The sequence below is a fragment of the Pseudophryne corroboree genome, chromosome 1 (assembly GCF_028390025.1).
Source record: "Pseudophryne corroboree isolate aPseCor3 chromosome 1, aPseCor3.hap2, whole genome shotgun sequence".
Taxonomy (NCBI): Eukaryota; Metazoa; Chordata; class Amphibia; order Anura; family Myobatrachidae; genus Pseudophryne; species Pseudophryne corroboree.
Window position 1 is genome coordinate 262,539,149 of NC_086444.1, and position 22,962 is coordinate 262,562,110.

Consider the following 22,962-nt stretch of genomic DNA (forward strand, 5'->3'; position numbering starts at 1 on the left):
GGGGGGGGGGCACAGGAATATTGGTGCAGTATATATTTGTTATAAAAGCGCTGCAGGTCCGGGGCATTCTTTAGTGTCCCAGAACCGGTGATTAGGCGCTGGGTGGTGAGCTGGCGAAACTCCCTCTGTGTCTCTCTGACAGGCTTTGCTGTGGGTCTGTCCCCTATATGCCCAGTGTGTCTGTGGTATTTGGAACACGTGTGTCGGCATGTCTGAGGCTGAGTGCTCTTCCCAGGAGGATGTTGTATTAGGGACACAAATGGCTGTGGGAGTGACCCTGTTGGCACTGCCGACTCCTGATTGGGTAAATGTGTTGATGCCTTGAATGCTAATGTGGCTCGTATTAATAAGAGATTAGATAAGTCTGATTCTCAGAACCAGGCATGGAAGAAATCTGTGGAGGATGCATTATTACAGGTACAGACCCCTTCGGGGTCACAAAAACGTCCGTTTGCCCAGTTGGCAGACACAGATACCGACACAGACACTGACTCCAGTGTCGACTTTAGTGATTCCAGATTGGATCCTAAATTAGCAAAGAGTATTCAGTAATGATTGTGGCGGTAAAAGACGTATTACATATTTCTGAGGATCCTGCTGTTCCTGATACAAGGGTTTGTATGTATAAAGAAAAGAAACCTGTGGTAACATTTCCTCCCTCTCATGAGCTGAACACTCTTTTTGAAAAGGTTTGGGAAAGCCCTGACAAGAAGTTTCAGATTCCCAAGAGGATTCAGGTAGCGTATCCGTTTCCCTCTGGGGATAGGGAAAAGTGGGAGTCACCATCCATTGTGGACAAGGCCCTATCCCGCTTGTAAAAAAAAGTGGCTCTCCCGTCCCCTGATACGGCAGCCCTTAAGGACCCTGCGGATCGCAGGCAGGAAAATACATTAAAATCCATTTATGCCACCACGGGTACGCTGCTCAGACCAGCCATAGCATCTGCGTGGGTGAGTAGTGCTATCGAAAAGTGGGCAGATAACTTGTCATCTGAGATAGATACCCTAGATAGATATAGCGTCCTTTTGACACTGGGTCATATCAGGGACGCAGCGGCTTACCTAACGGAAATGGCGAGAGATATTGGCCTTTTGGGATCAAAGGCCAATGCCATGGCAGTCTCAGCTAGGCGAGCATTGTGGATCCATCAATGGAATGCTGTTGCTGACTCCAGGAAAAATATGGAATCTCTGCCATATAAAGGTGGTGTCTTGTTTGGTGAAGGTCTCGCAGGTTTGGTATCTACGTCCACCGCGGGTAAGTCATCATTTTTGCCTTACGTTCCTTCACAACAAAAGAAAACACACCACTATCAGATGCAATCCTCTCGGCCCAATAAATACAGGAGGGGCCGAGGTTCTTCCTTCCTTGCTACTAGAGGAAGGGGAAGGGGTAAAAGATCACCGGCCTCGGCAGGTTCCCAGGAGCAGAAGTCCTCTTCGGCTTCTGCAAAATCCACCGCATGACGCTGGGGCTCCTCTGCGGGAGTCCGTACCAGTGGGGGCACGTCTCAAACTCTTCAGTCAGCTCTGGGTTCGTTCGGACCTGGACCCATGGGTTTTAGAAATTGTGTCCCAGGGGTACAAACTGGAGTTTCAAGATGTTCCCCCTCGCCGATTTTTCAAATCGGCCTTACCAGCTTCTCTTCCAGACAGGGAGGTAGTATGCGGTGCAATACAAAAGTTGTATCAAAATCAGGTCATTATCAAGGTTCCCCCATCACAACAGGGGGAAGGCTTTTATTCAAGCCTGTTCGAGGTCCCGAAGCCGGACGGCTCGTCAGACCAATCCTGAACCTAAAATCCCTCAATTTCTATCTGAGAAGATTCAAATTCAAGATGGAGTCTCTCCGAGCAGTTATATCCAGCCTAAAGGAAGGGGATTTTATGGTGTCGGTGGACATAAAGGATGCCTACTTACATGTTCCCATTTATCCTCCGCATCAGGCTTACCTGAGGTTTACTATTCAGGATTGTCATTACCAATTTCAGACGTTGCCGTTTGGTCTGTCCACGGCTCCAAGGATTTTCACCAAAGTGATGGCGGAGATGATGGTTCTCCTTCGCAAACAAGGAGTCACGATTATCCTGTACTTGGACGATCTCCTGATAAAGGCGAGATCCAGGGACCAACTGGTGCAGAACATTACACTCGCCATGGCAGTTCTGCAACAACACGGTTGGCTTCTAAACTTGCCAAAATCACAGTTGATTCCGACGACGTGACTGTCGTTTTTGTGAATGATTCTGGACACAGAATTACAGAGAGTGTTTCTTCCAGTGGAAAAGGCTCTGAAAATTCAGAACCTGGTCAGACAAATTCTGAAACCAGCAAGAGTGTCAGTTCATCAATGCACTAGTTTACTGGGGAAGATAGTGGAGGTCTACGAGGCCATTCAGTTTGGCAGGTTCCATGCCAGGGTGTTTCAGTCGGACCAGTTGGGCAAGTGGTCCGGATCCCACCTGCACATGCACCGGAAAATAATTCTGTCTTCCAAGACCAGAATTTCACTACTGTGGTGGCTGCACAGCAGATTCGTGATCCAGGGCTGGATCCTAGTAACCACGGATGCGAGTCTCCGGGGTTGGGGGGAAGTCACACAGGGGGAAAACTTCCAGGAAAGATGGTCAAGCCTGGAAACTTGTCTACGCATAAACGTTCTGGAGTTAAGAGCCATTTACAATGGCCTTCTTCAAGCGGAACATCTGTTTCACAATCTGCCCGTACTGATCCAGTCGGACAATATAACAGCAGTAGCGTACATAAACCGACAAGGCGGAACAAAAAGCAGAGCGGCGATGGCAGAGGCCATGAGGGTTCTCCACTGGGCAGAAAGACATACAAGCGCTCTGTCAGCAGTCTTCCTTCCGGGAGTGGACAACTGGGAAGCAGACTTCCTCAGCAGACACGATCTCCATCCAGGAGAGTGGGGTCTTCATTAAGAGGTTTTCACAGAAGTTCCAGGTCGAGGGATCCTCAAGCAATAGCAGTGGACGCCCTAGTGACACCATGGGTGTTTCAGTCGGTGTATGTATTCCCTCCGCTTCCGCTCATTCCAAAAGTGCTAAGGATCTTAAGAAGAACAAAGGTTCAGGCGATCCTCATTGTTCCAGACGTGCTAAGGAGGGCTTGGTATCCGAATCTTCAGGAATTACTCATAGAAGATCCCTGGCCTCTTCCTCTACGAGAAGATCTGTTACAACAAGGGCCGTGCGTGTATCAAGACTACGTTTGACGGCTTGGCGGTTGAACGCCAGATCCTAACCCGAAAGGGTATTCCCAGTGAAGTCATTCCCACACTTCTGCAGGCTAGAAAGGGAGTAACGTCTAAACATTACCACCGTATTTGGAGAAAATATGTATCTTGGTGTGAATCCAAGGAGGCTCCTATGGAAGAGTTTCAGTTGGGACGTTTTCTCCATTTTCTACAGGCAGGTGTGGATGCGGGTTTGAAGTTGGGTTCAATTAAAGTGCAAATTTTCGGCCTTATCGGTTTTCTTTCAAAAACAATTGGCCTCCCTTCCAGAGGTTCAAACTTTCGTGAAGGGCGTGTTGCACATCCAACCTCCATTTGTGCCCCCAGTGGCACCATGGGATCTTAACGTGGTGTTGCAGTTCCTTCAATCACATTGGTTTGAGCCTTTACAAAAGGTGGAATTGAAATTCGTCACTTGGACAGTGGTCATGCTGTTGGCCTTGGCATCCGCAAGGCGGGTATCGGAGTTAGCGGCTTTGTCTCACAAGAGCCCTTATTTGATCTTCCATGTAGATAGAGCAGAGTTGAGGACTCGTCAGCAATTTCTGCCGAAGGTGGTTTCGTCGTTCCACATGAACCAACCTATTGTGGTACCAGTGGCTACTGACGCCTTAGTGGAATCGAAATCTCTCGATGTGGTCAAAGCTTTAAAAATTTATGTCGCCAGGACTGCACGGATTAGGAAAACGGAGGCTCTGTTTGTCCTGTATGACCCCAACAAGATTAGGAATCCTGCTTCCAAGCAGACTATTGCTCGCTTGATCTGTTCTACGATTCAGCAGGCTCATTCTATGCCTGGATTGCCTTTACCGAAATCGGTGAAGGCCCATTCTACCAGGAAGGTGGGCGCGTCCTGGGCAGCTGCCCGGGGGGTCTCGGCCTTACAACTATGCCGAGCAGCTACTTGGTCGGGTTCGAACACTTTTTTGCAAAGTTTTATAACTTCGATACCCTGGCCGAGGAGGACCTCATGTTTGGTCAATCGGTGCTGCAGAGTCGTCCGCACTCTCCTGCCTGGTCTAGAGCTTTGGTATAACCCCATGGTTCTTATGGTTACCCCAGCATCCTCTAGGACGTATGAGAAAATAGGATTTTAATACCTACCGGTAAATTCTTTTCTCTTAGTCCATAGAGGATGCTGGGCGCCTGTCCCAGTGCGTACTGTATCTGCAGTTATGAGTTCTGGTTATACATAGTTTGTGTTATGTACTAGTCAGCCTGTTGCTGGCATTGTTCAGGCCGTAGGCTGGAGTTCTGTTGAATACCATGTTGTACGGCATGTTTGAGGTGTGAGCTGGTATGAATCTCACCTTAGTTTAACAATAATTCCTTTTCTCGAAATGTCCGTCTCCCTGGGCACAGTTCCTATAACTGGAGTCTGGAGGAGGGGCGTAGAGGGAGGAGCCAGTTCACACCCATTCAAAGTCTTAAAGTGCCCATGTCTCCTGCGGATCCCATCTATACCCCATGGTTCTTATGGTTACCCCAGCATCCTCTACGGACTAAGAGAAAAGGATTTACCATAGGTATTAAAATCCTATTTTTACAGGGTTTGCCCTGTGTGGTGTAGGGGTACGCTCGCCTGTGCTGCATTTTATTATAATAGCTTCAAATAAAAGGGTTATTATTATCCAAATTAATTTTACAGGCTTTGCCATGTGTGTGTTTGGTTTAGTGGTACGCTATCCTGTGCCACCAATATTGTGCATGTATTACATCTGGGCAAATTCCGACACGTCCCATGTTGTTTGTGCCGCACACTTGTGTCGCTTAGCTTAGTCATACAGCTACCTCATTGCACCTCTTTTTCATCTTTGCATGATGTGCTGTTTGGGAACTGTTTTATATCTGCCATCCTGTCTGACACTGCAGTGCCACTCCTAGATGGGCCAGGTGTTTGTGCCACACACTTGTGTCGCTTAGCTTAGTCATACAGCAACCTTGGTGCACCTATTTTTCATCTTTGCATCATGTGCTGTTTGGGGCATGGTTTTTTAAAGTACCATCCTGTCTGACACTGCCATATAAGTCCAGGGGTACTGTTGTATTAGTCCAGCGGTACTGCCATATAAGTCCACCAATTGCAGAATTTTAAAAAAATTACAGGGGCGTGCAGGAGATGCTGTCAGTGGACTGAAAAATTGCGGGGCACTTTCGACATTCAGCCACTGCATGCCACTACTAGATGGGCCACGTGGTTGTGTCGCTTAGCTTAGTCATACAGCAACCTCATTTCACCTCTTTTTCTTCTTTGCATGATGTGCTCTTTGGGGCCTAGTTTTTTAAAGTGCCATCGTGTCTAACACTGCAGTGCCACTCCAAGATGGGCCAGGTGTTTGTGCCGCACACTTGTGTCGCTTAGCTTAGCCATACAGCTACCTCTGTGGAACTTTTAGGCCTAAAAACAATATAGTGAGGTGTTCAGAATAGACTGGAAATGAGTGGAAATGAATGTTATTGAGGTTAATAATACCGAAGGAGCAAAATTACCCCCAAATTCTGTGATTTTAGCTGTTTTATGTTTTTTTTTCCAAAAATCATCCAGATCCAAAATCAAAACCAAAACACGAAAGGGTGGTTTTGGCAAAACCAAGCCAAAACCAAAACACGAGCGGGGAATTAGAACCAAACCAAAACACGAAAAGTGCCCGCCGTACATCTCTAATATACATATAATGTGGGAGGGGGCATCATAGCTTGGGCTTTCTCTGTGATCCAAGGCCCCTTCCCCACGAGGCATGCGCCTTGTGTCCCTACTGGGGAAAAAAGGTGGGGGGGGGGGTTGCTAATTTCACAGGGCACCAAAAAGTTTGGTAATGGTTTGTTACTTGAGAACTGGTGAATAGTTTAACCAATGGCACTCGGTACTTGAGAACTGGTGAACTTGAAAACACTGAGTGATACACACGTAGGAATGCTCTGGGAAATCATGTGGAGATACAGAGTGGAGCCTGCAACTTGGAGGAGCAGCAACACACAGCAGCATGCACTGGAGGAAGAAGTTGTGCAGGCGACTTCCTATTCCCAGGATCCCACTAATATACCCTAAGACAAATAGCCACTGGATAGGGTAGTCAGCTATGCACTTCCGGGGTTTCCATTGGGCATTACTGCGGTAGGCTGACTCTGAAAATGGCTGCCCATCGTTCTGTAAACACCAAGCATTCCACAACAGTGTAACCTAAAATAAAATAGAAGCATGTATCACAGCTTCGTCCGGTGCCGCAGCAGATGACTAACTGCAGACCTGAGTGCGGAAATTGTTATAATGTTGAGTAACGGCTGGCTCTAGTCTGGATCCTGACACTCAGCCTTTTACCTCATCACACGTCCTTGTTTTACAGATATATAAACAAATAGCCTGAAGTGTTCTTAGGGGGACATCCAATTAGCTGCGGTAATTTACTGCAGAAAATGGATTCGTCTGGGGCTATCCTATTAGCCCCGATGCTGGCACTTGTCCCTTAATGCAAGCAGGCGAAACCAAATCCGTGATAAGTGCCCTTTTTTTCACCGAAAAGTCCTACAAAAATACATAGGCCCACAGATTTTCACGGATTTTATGTATTTTCAAGGGAAAAGGGAACAACTTTTAGCTGCAAAAACGGGAGCCTAATTGGATACAAAATCGTGAAAACCCCGTTTTCCGTGGCTGGCAAATTTTCGAGACTAATTGGATACCCCACTTAGCATTCATTTATAGGTAAATACTGATCTGCTCTGGAACAAAACATATAAAGAATAGTCACAATGTATTGATTGGCACATTGTTTGGTGTACTATAAGCTGTTGTATGTAATTGTTATAAAATATGTCATTGCATTTATCCAGTGGGATTCTAATACAGACTTGGTAAAACCCAAAGGGGGAGATTCAAATGTTTGAAAAGTTGGTTGGTTGTCTTTTTTCCCCTGTCTATTAGATAGGAAAAAACAGACTCCCAACTGACTTTTCAAACATTTGAATCTCCCCCAAAGAATAGATAAATCCACAGAGCATTTGAAAATCAATAGTGACAGTTAAAAACTGATGACAGGCTCAAAATAGAACAAGAGTAGTAAATGGGTCATCGTCTGTTCAAAATAGATGACCTGAACCTGCTACTACATACACATTCTATACATTCCAGTCTGCATAGTAAAGAAAAATTACCCAATAGGATGGAGAAGCCAGGATAAGATATAAACAAAAAAGATTTTATACAAAAGTCAAGTTTATCGAATAATGAATAAATGGCAAAGGAAAAAATATATAACTTGAAAAAAGTAAAGAAAAAATGGAATGCCTATTGGCAGATATAGAAATCTATTACCCTTTGTCTACAGAGTATCGGAATGGATTGTAAAATACAAATAATTTTTTTTTAATATCTTTTACAAATCCCTTATATTTCAGTATCTGAGGAACATTTGACTCCATTGATCAGTATCGGAACATCAAACTAACCGGGTGTGGATTATTAGATCTACACTAAAAAGGTCTACAGCCAATAGGTCTACCACTAATGGTAGACATGCATTAGGTAGACTGGGTCAAAAGGTCGACATAGAATAGGTAGACAGCAAGAATGGTCAACAGGGTTAAAAGGTCGACAGGGTCAAAAGGTCATTATGTAAATGGTCAACACAAAAAAGGTAGACAATTTTGGGGGGTTTTGGGGGGTTTTGTCACATTTCTGCCACAAAAAAGCTCCATTAGTTTATCATGGCCCCTCGCATGGCTCGCGAAGGTTACTATTCCCAATTGTAGTCCATGTGGATGGTAAAGTATGAAAAAGTTGAAAAAAAAACTGAAAAAACTTGTGTCTACCTTGTGTGTTGACCATTGTCATTTCAACCTTTTGACCCTGTCAACATTTTGAACTGTCTTCCTTTTACATGTCGACCTTTTGACCCTGTCGACCTAATGCATGTCTACCATTAGTGATCGACCTATTGACTGTAGACCTTTTTTGTGTAGATCTATAGTCCAGATACCAAACTAACCTCCTGGGCTGCTGAATCTGCAGTCTCCAAACAGAAGCGGCTAGTTAATGCTGAACATCAGTACTTTGCACATCGGGGAGCAGATCCAATGGGATCTGAATGAGGGCCAGTGCGAACCCAGCATAAGAGGAATGTGGGTCAGCTGACTTCACTTTCATTTGAAAATCAGAGGCATTTTAATGCTTTGTTTATTTTTCTTTCCAATGAATTACAATAAAAACTTGGATTATTCTCACACCCACAGGGAGTATAACAGCGCTTCAGATGTTGATCCACAAGACATACTAATAACACAATATGAAGGCCCCGATTTATCAAGCCTCGGAGAGTGATAAATTGCATGGTGATAAAGTACCAACCAATCAGCTCCTAACTGTCATTTTTCAAATACAGCATGTAACATGGCAGTTAGAAGCTGATTGGTTGGTACTTTATCACCATGCAATTTATCACTCTCCAAGGCTTGATAAATCTGAATGGTGCTCAAAACAACACAATGTCCAGTAATGATAAAATGAAATCTAAAAATGTACGAGCATTGGGCATGTTGCAAAATGTGATTGGATGATGATGGGGACATCAATTACCATCTTATTTAGCAAAGTGTATCACACAAATAACTGAATTTAATGTTATTTAAATTAGTAACACAATTTAATGATAAACAATTTAGGATTCTTTATTCTTTTAAACCAAAGAACAGTAACTGTCATTATGTGAACACACACAATGAATCATGCTGATTGCTACACAGTACTTAACAAAAGGATTGTAGGGGGTTGTATTGTCTAGCAGCGGCAAGAGCCTCTGTGGCAGACAGCAGGAAGTCATACTGTCACCAGTAGTATGGTCATAGCATTCTGCTTTTCTGGTTAATGATGTAACTCTTGTATCTGGACAGAGGAGAGTGCATTGGGATATCTGTTATCTGCTTCTCTGATGGGGTTTTCATCTTCTCCATGATGAACTGATACTCTTCTCCATGGCACAGCCTTTCTTTGTTCTCCAGAAACAAACTCTCCTCCTGGGGACCTCTGTACACCCCAGCCAGAGCTGCATGCTAGAGTGAAGAACAGTCATTCATTCCCAGAGAAATAACAGAGAGCATCAGCTGGTATAGGCCCTCATTCCGAGTTGATCGCTAGCTGCCGTTGTTCGCTACTCAGTGAAAAAAACGGCTAATCTGCGCATGCGTATGTACCGCAATGCACACGCGCGTTGTATGGGTACGAAGTCCTTTGTGGTTTTGCACTGGTTCTAGCGACGATTCCAATCGCACAGCTGAACGCAAGGAAGTGGGAGTTTCTAGGTGGCAACTGACCGTTTTCATGGAGTGTTTGGAAAAACGCAGGCGTGGCCAGTCATTTGCTGGGCGGGTATCTGACGTCATTACCGTGTCACTCATCACAGCAATCATTGCACATGATAAGTAACTACAGGGCTGGTCTTGTTCTGCACAAAATGTGTTTGCTGCCGCGCGGCTGCACAGGCGTTCGCACTTCTGCAAAGCGAAAACTACACTCCCCCGTGGGTTGCGACTATGCGTTTGCATGGCTGCTAAAAGTAGCTAGCGAGCGATCAACTCAGAATGATGGCAATAATCCGCTGGTTGGTATGGAGGCACCAACATATTAGTAGTAGTATATTGGTCATTGTGTTGGCAGTCCCTTTACTAACAATGATGCAGTTATGTTTAATGTGATTTTTTTAAAAGTAAAATGTCAAAAGTAATTACCAAGCATGCAAGATTGATAACAATGCTGTCACAGGGGGAGGCAATCAATTTTCTGGCTATCGGGATCCCAGTCAGGATACTGACGCCGGAATACCAGCTCACAGGGGCTATTCTTGCTCATGTGGGAATCAATCATGTGGTGAACGCAGCGAGCCACCGTGCCCGCAGTCTGGCGAGGGGCCTCTTAGCGCTTGCCCAGCTACCGGCATTCTGGCGGGTGGGATGCCGCTGTCTTGATACTGATACATATGTATTCCGTCACAGGACATAGGGCCTAATTCAGACCCTGTCGCAAGTGTGCCAGCACGCAAAACGCTGGAGGGCGGCAGGAATGGGGCGTCGACACCGCATTTTGTGGGCGTCATTGCTTTGCTTAGCTGGGGCGCTTCATGGCGGCTGCATGATGTCACGCAACCGCTGCGACCCAAAACATGGCGGATAACCGTCTGCCTTTGCAGCTAGGCTACGTAGGCAGAGGGTTACTCGAACCATGCGAAAGCATCACCACCGTGTGATGCTTTTGCATGTCTTCAGGGGGAGGCAGGGACCGGCATGCAGGGCGGACTTGCCCGCATGTCAGAGAAAATGATCATGGACGTGCATTTTTTCGCACATCTACGATCAGGTCTGAATTACCCCCTAAGGTGGACATGTACTAAGCAGTGATAAAAGTGGAGAAGCAAGCCAGTGGAGAAGTTGCCCATGGCAACCAATCAGCATTGACATAACATTTATAATTTGCATACTACAAAAGTATACAGAGCAGCTGATTGGTTGTCAAGGGCAACTTCTCCACTGGCTCACTTCTCCACTTTTATTACCGCTTAGTACATGTCCCCTATTGTCAGCAACCAGCATCTGTCTCTGACAGGTCACATTCACTGTTTCCACATTCAGATCCTGATTTAGAGGTGCACGCAAACCACATGCAAAGCCAATGTTTGCACAGTTGAGCGATATTTGCTAATGTGAATGCTGAATATATTCTAGAAACCCCTATAGTGCACGTATTGCCCTGAATTCAAACAGACTGCATTCTCAGACATGTAGCCGCATCCATAGAGGCCATGTTCAACCGGAGACACTGCACATGCCATAGGCTGGTGAACATGTTGATGGGCTGATGGTGGACTGTCTAGAAGCACCGGCAGTGCTACTATGTGCAGTGCTACAGAAAATGGGTGTTTCCTGGCTTGCACACTCAGGCTAGTAAACAAGGGAAGGCTAAAACTAGCATTTGCATATTATCGTACCTACAACTCCAGCAACAGTATCCGGATGGAAGATAGACAATAAATAGATAGTCAATAGGTCAGCACCAGATGATCCACAGTCAGGTCGACAGGGTGAAAAGGTCAACAAGGTCAAAGGTTTACATGCAAATGGTCAACAAAGAAAAGTTTGACACATGATTTTTCATGATTTGTTACGGTTAGGGTTATGGTTCGGCACTTGTGGGAGGGTTATGTTAAGCTGCTGCAGTGGATGGTTAGAGTTAGGCAATTGTTGGAGGGTTAAGGTTAGGCTGTGGAAGGGGAGGTTTAGGCACCAGGGGGACGGTTGGGCACCAGGGGGAGGGATAGGTCTAGGCACTAGGAGGAGGGTTAAATTTAGAATTAGGATTAGGGTTAAAATAACAAGAAAAATTTGTCATTTGCACGTTGACATTTTGAACCTGTCAATGTAAGTCCATGTTGACTATTTGACTGTCAACCTTTTGACCCTGTCAACCTATTAGTTGCAGACCATCTGGTGTCAACCTATTGACTATCTACCTAGTGACTATCTATATACTGTTATATTTGAATTTACACCTCACCCTACCCCACCCACTCGGAAACGGTCTCTAGAGTGGACACAGCAGCATCCATCTCTGAATCAGGCCCTCACTGTCTAGTAGTCTCTAGAATATATATTAAATGTTACAAATGTATACAAGCATACTGTGTTGGGTAGATAGATAGATAGATAGATAGATAGATAGATAGATAGATAGATAGATAGATAGATAGATAGATGAAAACTGTCTTCCACAAGTTGGTAGCATATTGGACACACATGCAGCATAACATAAAAGTCTTAGAAGCCGTCTTTGTATTATATCATTCTTTCCATATGATCCAGCAGATCAGTAAAACATATGCATGGCCCAGAGCAAGTCCAAAGGATGCTTCTTGTTAAAATCTATTGTTAAATATGCGCTGAATCCATATTTTAGGCTTTCTCTGAGGACCAAATCCTTACCCACCAGAACCAGAATGCTAGCTTGCATACTGTAATTAAAGGCCTGATTCAGAGATGTACACAAACCCAATGTTTCTTAGTTGAGTTATTATCAGCGGTCTGCGCATGTGTCAGAGTCGCAGTGTGAATGTGCTACAATGGACTTGTGATGGCGGTCGCAGAGAGGAATTATTTGCAAAGTGATTGACAGTCAGGGACAATTTGGGGGAGGTAACGGGAGAGTGGCAGTAAAATGCAAGCATGTAGAGACCATTGGAGGGAGGGGGGGGGAATGGTTTGAGGCTTAACTGCAATCCTATATGCAGCTACAATGTCTCCAGCATCTTACAATCTGCGGCCATGCTCTGCCACTGAGAGCTTTGCAAATGGTCTGATCTGCGACGGATGCTGTACACAGCCGCTGGGATGTGTGAAGCTGCCGGTGAGGGTCTCGGTACACATCCAGGCGGCCCTGGCATTTGCATATTCGTGCATAGTTGCTGAGTACAAATGTACAGCTATGAATGCATTTGCTACATCTCTGATCAGCCCATAGCCAGATTATAAGGGGGATGCAGGGCATACTGTACCCCGGGCCCCCCTTTGTCAGGGGCCCCCCATCCAAAGCACACTGATATCACTAGCTTTCCCGCTTAATGTGAGAGACGTGAGACAGAATGAGAGCAGGACAGTATGCATTGCAGGAAGAGACACAAGAATATCATGTTTCATGAGCTACCGACAGAGCTTTCTGAGCAGAGGAGAGATGTGAGGGTGGAGAGAGCTGGGACACGGGGATCCCAGCTTCTCCTCCTCTCTGCCTGGGTGTCTGAGTACTGTGTAAACTTTTATTCAACTAAACCATTTGGATCTAGAGAAAAAGACACACACACAGAGGGGTAAATTTACTAAGGTGGAAGATGTTTAGAACTGGTGATTTTGCCCATAGCAACCAATCAGATTATATCTATTATCTGCTAGAAGCAGCTAGATAAATGGTAAGTAGAATCTTATTGGTTGCCATGGGCAACATCACCAGTTCTAAAAATCTCCCACCTTAGTAAATTTACCCCAGAGAGTCCTCCTGGGTCCTATCCGAGTGTGTAAGTAATACAGAGGCTGATGCTATTCTTGCATGTGACAAGATACATTTTATTTTTCTATGTGTATTTTAAGGTTGTTTAAGTTGACTTTGTTCAACTACAAGAACATTTTATAAAATAGTTATCTTTCAATTAGGTGGAGCTACTGTATAAACAGTACCCAGGTATTATTAAACTATTGTTTTAAAACTAATATACACCATTGGTTTAAATGTAATATACACAAGCTATACCTCCCACCATGACCCATTCCAGGAGGGACAAAATGCTTTCTACCTGGACGTCCTTCTTAATTTATGATTGCAAACACCTGCGTTGAAATACCTTTCTTATCAATTAAATAGTTCAACACAGGTTACATCAATCATATATTAAGTGGGAAGTCCAGGCAAAGAGCATTTTGTCCCTCCTGGAATGGGACATGTGGGGAGGTATTGACAATCTTATAAACATCCCCTACCTTCCACCGGGGCCCCCCTGTCTTAAGTGCCCCGGGCACCCCCAAGGCTTAATCCGGCCCTGGATCAGCCCCTAATATAGGAGCTGGATAAAGTGTGTAACTGTGTCCTGACTCTAGAGTCAGGGAATACTGACAGCCTTTAGGGGTTGTCTTGCTCTGAGACATGTACTACTCCTTACCTGTATGATGAGCTTCCTGTTGACCATGTCTTGTTTCCAGGGCAGAACATAACGCTTGGGGATGGCTGGGTGTCTCCTGCTGAATTCAGGGGCATGGCTATGAGCTAGTCTGCAGAAACAGAGAGCGACATTAATTTTTGCCTTGATGTCTTTTTTTTTTTTTTTGTCATTTGTTACTTAATGTTGGCTTAATTCTGTCTGTTAAGCCTGCTATTGGTTCTTCAGAATTAAATAACAGTAATGATAGAGTGGCAACACTCAGGCCTATCCTGTAGGTGGTCCAGAGGGCGCTACTAACTGCTCCCGCAAATGGTGCTGCGCCTTAACAGCTATTGGGCAGGATGCATGACACATCTCATTGACCGTGTGATGCATCCTGCCAGACATTGCAAAAAGACTTGAAGAAAATCACAAAGGACAGCTTCCCTGGTAAGAGCTTCCTTTGCAAAATTGTGCGCTTGCCCCATGTGACACACACACCGTGGGTTGCAGGCGGGGGGGGGGGGGGGAGAGGGGGTGTCCTGGGAAGGATCCAATTGGCAAAGTGGTCCATAGGCTTCTATAGGGTGACACAATCTAACAATGGCATTGCCCACCCCATTCAATCTCTGGAATGTATTTCATTCCAGAGCTTGGTGCATATGAGTAAACCAGCCAAACCTCCAAAAACTGCATTTTTGGATGTTTGGCCTCAGTTTTAACATTGCTGCATACCGCCCATTGGGGGTCATTCCGAGTTGTTCGCTCGTTATTTTTTTCTCGCAATGGAGCGATTAGTCGCTAATGCGCATGCGCAATGTCTGCAGTGCGACTGCGCCAAGCAAATTTGCTATGCAGTTAGGTATTTTACTCACGGCATTACGAGGTTTTTTCTTCGTTCTGGTGATCGTAATGTGATTGACAGGAAGTGGGTGTTTCTGGGCGGAAACTGGCCGTTTTATGGGTGTGTGCGAAAAAACGCTACCGTTTCTGGGAAAAACGCGGGAGTGGCTGGAGAAACGGAGGAGTGTCTGGGCGAACGCTGGGTGTGTTTGTGACGTCAAACCAGGAACGACAAGCACTGAACTGATCGCAGTGGCAGAGTAAGTCTCGAGCTACTCAGAAACTGCACAGAGAAGTCTTTTCGCAATATTGCGAATCTTTCGTTCGCAATTTTGATAAGCTAAGATTCACTCCCAGTAGGCGGCGGCTTAGCGTGTGCAAAGCTGCTAAAAGCAGCTTGCGAGCGAACAACTTGGAATGACCCCCCTTGTCTAATGATTACCAGACAATATCACGCTGTACTACGGAATTATTACTTTTTTCTGTAGCTTGGGAAGTCACATTTAGCGCTATGATCCCCATACTGGCCCAAACACTTATGGGGGAAACTCCCTCATTAAACAATGTGTCCCCAGATGTTTCTAGTGATCCGTTTTGGAGAGGTGGATTAATATTGAAGCAAGAACCAGAGAGTATATCTTGCTTTTCAGTTCACTTTATTGAAATATCCATTTTAAAAATAAAAGGACACTTTTTACCATTTTGGTTAAATTTTATTTGAAATGTTATATGGAGCAAAAAGACTATAGGAAGTCTCACTAAAAAAAAACCGCAGAATTTGTGTGTGGGTACTGCATAAAGAAAACATTGTGTTACTGATGATGGATAGTGACAAGTGCAAACAGTGAAAAATGGGTTCAGCACATGACTGAGAAAAGCAGCAGCAGTGAAGGGGTTAATAATGGACTTTTATCCAAGCTCAAGATGGATACACACTTTATAAACTCTGACCTACCAGCTAGTCAGACATTGGTAAAGTATGCATGCTCAAACGACTTCTGGCTTCACACTGACGTGGTGAGGTGAGGCAGAGCCTCTCCTGTCATACTAACTTATACGCCAGAGTTTTGACTATATAAAGTATATGAAAAATACAAAGAATATATTAGAAATATTTTATTTTTATTATTCTATTAATTTTTATAGCCAAAACTCGAGTAAAACATATATGGCAGTGCCTCATCTGCCTATCATTTACGCACATCTCTGATCAAAACTCACTAAATTTCCAGCAGTAAACAGTACATCCGAAAAGTATTCACAGTACTTCACATTTTACATATTTTGTTATGTTGCAGCCTTATTCCAAAATAGAATAAATTCATTTTTGTCCTCAAAATTCTACACACAATACCCCATGACAACGTAAAAAAAGCTTTTTTGGGATTCCTGCAAATTTATTAAAAATAAAAAAAAACTAAGAAATCACATGTATATAATAGAAATGAGTGGGTTCGGTTCGCAGAGAACCTAACCCCTCCCCCCCCCCCCCCCCCCCCCGAACTCCACGTGTCAAACACGGGTCCCGCCTGACTCAGAAAACCCAAACGAGGCAAAACGTCATCATCCCGCTGTCGGATTCTCGCGAGATTCAGATTCCATATAAAGAGCCGCGAGTCGCTGCCATTTTCACTCGGGCATTGTAGAGGGTATAGAGAGGACGTGGCTACGTTCTCTCAGTGTCAGTTCTCAGTATCAGTGCTTATTGCTGATCAGTAATACTAGTACAGTGTCTCTCTTGTGCTGCATCTTGCTGCTGTAGGATGCTGTGGTAGTAGTGTCCTGTGACTGTGCATCGGTCTTCATCATTCCAATCACAGTGGTATCTGGGGGGTGACAATTCTAGAGTGCTTTTGTGCTGCTCAGTAATACTAGTACAGTATCTTGTGCTGCATCGTGCTGCTCAATGTCAGTTCTCAGTAGTATCATCAGTGCTCAGTATCAGTGCTCATTGTCTTGTGGTGCTCAGTAATACTACATTACTAATACTAGTACAGTGTCTTGTGCTAATCGTGCTGCTCAGTATCAGTGCTCAGTAGTATCATCAGTGCTCAGTATCAGTGCTCATTGTCTTGTGGTGCTCAGTAATACTACATTACTAATACTAGTACAGTGTCTTGTGCTAATCGTGCTGGTCAGTGTCAGTTCTCAGTAGTATCATCAGTGCTCAGTATCACTGCTCATTGTCTTGTGCTGCATTGTGGTGCTCCGTAATATTACATTACTAATACTAGTATAGTGTCTTGTGCTGCATCGTGCTGCTCAGTATCAGTGCTCAGTAGTATCATCAGTGCTCAGTATCAGTGCTCATTGTCTTGTGCTGCATCGTGGTGCTCAGTAATACTACATTACTAATACTAGTACAGTATCTTGTGCGGCATCGTGCTGCTCAGTATCAGTGCTCAGTAGTATCATCAGTGCTCAGTATCACTGCTCATTGTCTTGTGGTGCTCAGTAATACTACATTACTAATACTAGTACAGTGTCTTGTGCTGATCGTGCTGCTCAGTGTCAGTTCTCCGTAGTATCATCAGTGCTCAGTAGTATCACTGCTCATTGTCTTGTGGTGCTCAGTAATACTACATTACTAATACTAGTACAGTGTCTTGTGCTAATCGTGCTGCTCAGTATCAGTGCTCAGTAGTATCATCAGTGCTCAGTATCAGTGCTCATTGGCCCTCATTCCGAGTTGTTTGCTCGTTGCCGAGTTTCGCTATATTGCGATTAGTTGCTTACTGCGCATGCGCAAGGTTCGCAGAGCGCATGCGCTTAGTTATTTTACTCAAAAGTTAGGTATTTTATTCACAGCATAACAAGGATTTTTCATCGTTCTGGTGATCGGAGTGTGATTGACAGGAAGTGGTTGTTTCTGGGCGGAAACTGGCCGTTTTATGGGTGTGTGCGGAAAAACGCTGCCGTTTCTGGGAAAAACGCGGGAGTGGCTGGAGAAACGGGGGAGTGTCTGGGCGAACGCTGGGTGTGTTTGTGACGTCAAACCAGGAACGAAACTGACTGAACTGATCGCAGTGGCAGAGTAAGTCCCGAGCTACTCAGAAACTGCAAAGAAATTTCTATTCGCAATTATGCAAATCTTTCGTTCGCAATTCTGCAAAGCTAAGATTCACTCCCAGTGGGCGGCGGCTTAGCGTGAGCAATGCTGCTAAAAGCAGCTAGCGAGCGAACAACTCGGAATGAGGGCCCTTGTCTTGTGGTGTTCAGTAATACTACATTACTAATACTAGTACAGTGTCCTGTGTTAATCGTGCTGCTCAGTGTCAGTGCTCAGTAGTATCATCAGTGCTCAGTAGTATCATCAGTGCTCAGTATCACTGCTCATTGTCTTGTGCTGCATCGTGGTGCTCAGTAATACTACATTACTAATACTAGTAGAGTGACTTGTGCTGCATCGTGCTGCTCAGTATCAGTGCTCAGTGGTATCATCAATGCTCAGTATCACTGCTCATTGTCTTGTGCTGCATCGTGGTGCTCAGTAATACTACATTACTAATACTAGTACAGTGTCTTGTGCTGCATCGTGCTGCTCAGTATCAGTGCTCAGTAGTATCATCAATGCTCAGTATCACTGCACATTGTCTTGTGGTGCTCAGTAATACTACATTACTAATACTAGTACAGTGTCTTGTGCTAATTGTGCTGCTCAGTGTCAGTTCTCAGTAGTATCATCAGTGCTCAGTATCAGTGCTCAGTAGTATCAGTGCTCAGTATCACTGCTCATTGTCTTGTGGTGCTCAGTAATACTACATTACTAATACTAGTACAGTGTCTTGTGCTAATCGTGCTGCTCAGTATCAGTGCTCAGTAGTATCATCAGTGCTCAGTATCAGTGCTCATTGTCTTGTGGTGCTCAGTAATACTACATTACTAATACTAGTACAGTGTCTTGTGCTAATCGTGCTGCTCAGTGTCAGTTCTTAGTAGTATCATCAGTGCTCAGTATCAGTGCTCAGTAGTATCATCATCAGTGCTCAGTATCACTGCTCATTGTCTTGTGGTGCTCAGTAATACTACATTACTAATACTAGTAGTGTCTTGTGCTAATCGTGCTGCTCAGTGTCAGTTCTCAGTAGTATCATCAGTGCTCAGTATCACTGCTCATTGTCTGCTGGTGCTCAGTAATACTACATAACTAATACTAGTACAGTGTCTTGTGCTAATCGTGCTGCTCAGTGTCCAGTTCTCAGTAGTATCATCAGTGCTCAGTATCAGTACTCAGTAGTATCATCAGTGCTCAGTATCACTGCTCATTGTCTTGTGCTGCATCGTGGTACTCTTCCTAGTGCTGGCCGGCCGTCTGAGCGATCGGGGGAGAAGGGCCCTAGTCAAGGAGGTGACCAAGAACCCAATGGTCACTCTGTCAGAGCTACAACATTCCTCTGTGGAGAGAGAAGAACCTTCCAGAAGGACAACCATCTCTGCAGCATTCCACCAATCAGGTCTGTATGGTAGAGTGGCCAGATGGAAGCCACTCCTTAGTAAAAAAGCACATGGCAGCCCGCCTGGAGTTTGCCAAAAAGCACCTGAAGGACTCTTAGACCATGAGAAACAAAATTCTCTGGTCTGATGAGACAAAGATTGAACTCTTTGGTGTGAATGCCAGGCATCATGTTTAAAGGAAACCAGGCACCGCTCATCACCAGGCCAATACCATCCCTATAGTGAAGCATTGTGGTGGCAGCGTCATGCTGTGGGGATGTGTTTCACAGGCAGGAACTGGGAGACTAGTCAGGACAGAGGCAGAGCCGGCCATAGGCATAGGCAAACTAGGCAATTGCCTAGGGCATTTGATATTCCCTGGGGCATCAGTAGCTTCTGCTGATAAAAATGATATGCGGCATGCCTATATTCTGTGTGTAGCATTTCATATGCAAATACAGCCACAGTCTCACACAGTATATAGGCATGCTGCATATAATTTTAATCAGCAGAAGCTGCTTGTGCATCCTAGCCACATAGCAATGCAAATAAGATGCATTTTCATTACAAAAATGTTCCCGACGTTAGCATTGAGCCAAGCAGAGGCAGAGGTCACAGTGTTAGTGGCAGTGTGAGTGCTGTGTGCATGTGAGTGGGTTGGTTGTGCAGTAGTGTTCGGAATATGTGTAAGGAGCATTATGTGTGTCATGTAAAAATGCATTAATAATGTGCAACATATATGTAAGGGGCACTATGTGTGTCATTATGTGTATAAGGGCATTAATAATGTGCGGCATATGTGTAACAGTGTACTATTGTATGTGTGTCATTATGTGTATAGGGGCACTAATAATGTGCAGCAAATGTGTAGGGGGCACTATGTGTGTCATTATGTGTATAAGGGCATTAATAATGTGCAGCATATGTGTAAGGGACATTATATGTAAAAAGGCATTAATAAAGGTTGTCATAATGTGTAAGGTGCATTATGTTTATAAGGACATTAATAATGTGTCTCATATGTGTAAGGGGCATTACTGTGTGGAATTATGTGTATAAGTTGCTCTACTATGTGGCATTGTGTATAGAAAGGGCACTACTGTGTCGTCTAATGTGAATAAAGAACAATAGGGTGTGGTGTAATGTGAATAAGGAGCAATTCAGTGTGATGTAATGTGAATCAGGGGCTCTACTGTGAGGAGTAACGTTTATAAGGTAAAGTGAATATGAATTATGGACACTATCGCATGATCAAATGTGAATAAAGTTGCAGTACTGTGTGGTGTAATTGGAACTGGGGTTACTATTGTGTGGCCATGCCCCTTGCCAGCAAAAACACACCCCTTTTTGGGCAGTGCGCCAAATGTACGAACTGTTCCTATTTAAAATATAGGGGGTACAAACACCAAAATAAGGACTGCTATCGGTGAGGTGTGATGGTGCTGGAAAAGAGGTGCAAGGTCAGAGGCGGAACCAGCGGTGGTGCTAGGGGGCACCAGCCAAAATCTTGCCTAGGGCATCATATTGGTTAGGGCCGGCTCTGGACAGAGGGAAAGATGAATGCAGCAATATACAGAGACATCCTGGATGAAAACCTGATCCAGAGCGCTCTTGACCTCAGACTGGGGCAACGGTTCATTTTTCAGCAGGACAACGACACTAAGCACACAGCCAAGATATCACAGGAGTGGCTTCAGGACAACTCTGTGAATGTCCTTGAGTGGCCCAGCCAGAGCCCAGACTTGAAGCTGATTGAACATCTCTAGAGAGATCTGAATATGGCTGTGCACCGACACTTCCCATCCAACCTGATGGAGCTTCAGAGGTGCTACAAAGAGGAATGGGCAAAACTGCCCAAAGATAGGTGTGCCAAGATTGTGGCATCATATTCAAAATGATTTGAGGCTGTAATTGCTGCCAAAGATGCATCAACAAAGAATTGAGCAAAGGCTGTGAATACTTATGTACATGTGATTTCTTAGTTTTTTATATTTAATAAATTTGCAAAAATCTCAAAAAACCTTTTTTCACGTTGTCCTTACGGTGTATTGTGTGTAGAATTCTAGGGGGGGAAAAATTATTTATTCCATTTTGGAATAAGACTGTAACATAGCAAAATGTGGAAAAAGTGAAGCGCTGTGAATACTGGCATGGTCAGATCACATGTGACTACGCCGCCCCACTGTATCCCCCAGTTTTTGACAAGGAGATCCATTCTGCAGATGTGTATAATATAATATTTAAAGATTAAAAAAATACTTTTTAAACTACATTAAATAAAAACATTTGAAAAAAACAACTATATGAATGGAAATGAATAGAAAAATAGTCAGTTAAGTGGTTAAAGAGCATACACTCAAAAAGAATCCTAAATCAAAGTCTTTGTTTAGAACGTTTGGTGAGTGTGTGTTAGATTATAGATCTATTTTGATTCAGGAGTTATTTGAATATATTTTAGTTCTAAGTATAATTAGGTTTTATTAATTTTCAGTGGAGTTATGCTTTAAATTACAATGTTTCTGTTTCATATATTACCCCATCTGAGTCTAGTAAGCTGAGTTTAGATGCTGGAAATATAAAGTGTGCATGTGGCTTTTTTTTTAACTGAGGCATTGCAAAACAGTGCATTATTCAACACTACAAAGCAGACGCTAATAACACCTCTGGACAGAAGTGACAAATGTGCAACACAATACAGTAATAAGGAATATGGCCACGCGTAGGCCAAGATGAGATACAAACATGTATGTGATTATCACACAGTAACATTTGTATAACTGTATTTCCAATAAAAACATAATAGAATTAAAAAGAGTAGAATAAAAGCTAATAAAAAATATGACCTTACCCTTTAATGTCAGTGATGGTTGCTACAGACTGCATGGCAACTTGTTTTTGATTGTGTATTGTAGAGTCCTTTAAAAAACACTCATCTTCTGCATTTGAGCGTTGCTGATTATTCATCAATACAATCTTGTGTGCCCTGGTGCACTCGCTATATTTTTGCTTTACCACTATGTAAATAGCTGAAATCAACACCTTATTTATGACCTGACCATTATGTTGTCTCTTTACTGTGCCTTGGTCTGATCTCTGCTGTTGTGTTCTGTTCATATATAATTATAATTCGCTGTCAGGTCTAAAAATTTCTCAGCTCCCCTGTTTTTACTACAATGATAACTGCTGTAATAACTTTTAACTGCCTTTAACTGTAAACTAATTGACCCCTTACCTTGTGCTATAAATCTTTGTTTAGTTATAGATTTAATTGTTACTAAACTTCTTTTGTCGCTTCTTACCGTCAGCTCGGAATGGAAAGTGTTGTGTGATCCAACTTTCTCTTGGTTACAGTTGCTGGGATCAGCCGGCTTGTTTACAATGCACATGTAATCACCTGCATGGTGATACCTGCGGCTCACTGAAGGATAGACTTTCCATTATCTCACTCACTATTCAGTCCTTTGTCATTATCCTTACATAAAAGAACACACCAAACAGTGCTACAGTACGAGAATATATAACTCAAAAATAATAATTACAGATGTGCACCGCACACTTTTCGGGTTTTGTGTTTGGTTTTGGATCTGGATCTCCTTTCGTGTTTTGGATTTGGATTGGTTTTGCCAAAACCACACTGTCGGGTTTTGGTTTTGGTTTTGGATCTGGATTTTTTTTTTTAAACATAAAAAACAGCTAAAATCACAGAAGTTTTTTTTTCTTTGTTCCTACAGTGTTATTAACCTCAATAACGTTCATTTCCACTCA

At 43.8% G+C, this 22,962-nt stretch overlaps 1 protein-coding gene across 1 annotated transcript; it reads right to left on the reverse strand.

The window, feature by feature from the left end:
- Positions 1–8,904: 8,904 nt before the first annotated feature.
- On the reverse strand, positions 8,905–22,423 carry SPMIP10 (sperm microtubule inner protein 10). Its single transcript, XM_063961062.1, has 3 exons — positions 22,046–22,423; positions 13,942–14,050; positions 8,905–9,301 (listed from the first exon to the last, which is right to left on the reverse strand). The coding sequence occupies exons 1-3, from the start codon at positions 22,309–22,311 to the stop codon at positions 9,092–9,094; spliced, it is 585 nt and encodes a 194-aa protein (XP_063817132.1). The 5' UTR covers positions 22,312–22,423; the 3' UTR covers positions 8,905–9,091.
- Between the last annotated feature and the right edge of the window lie 539 nt (positions 22,424–22,962).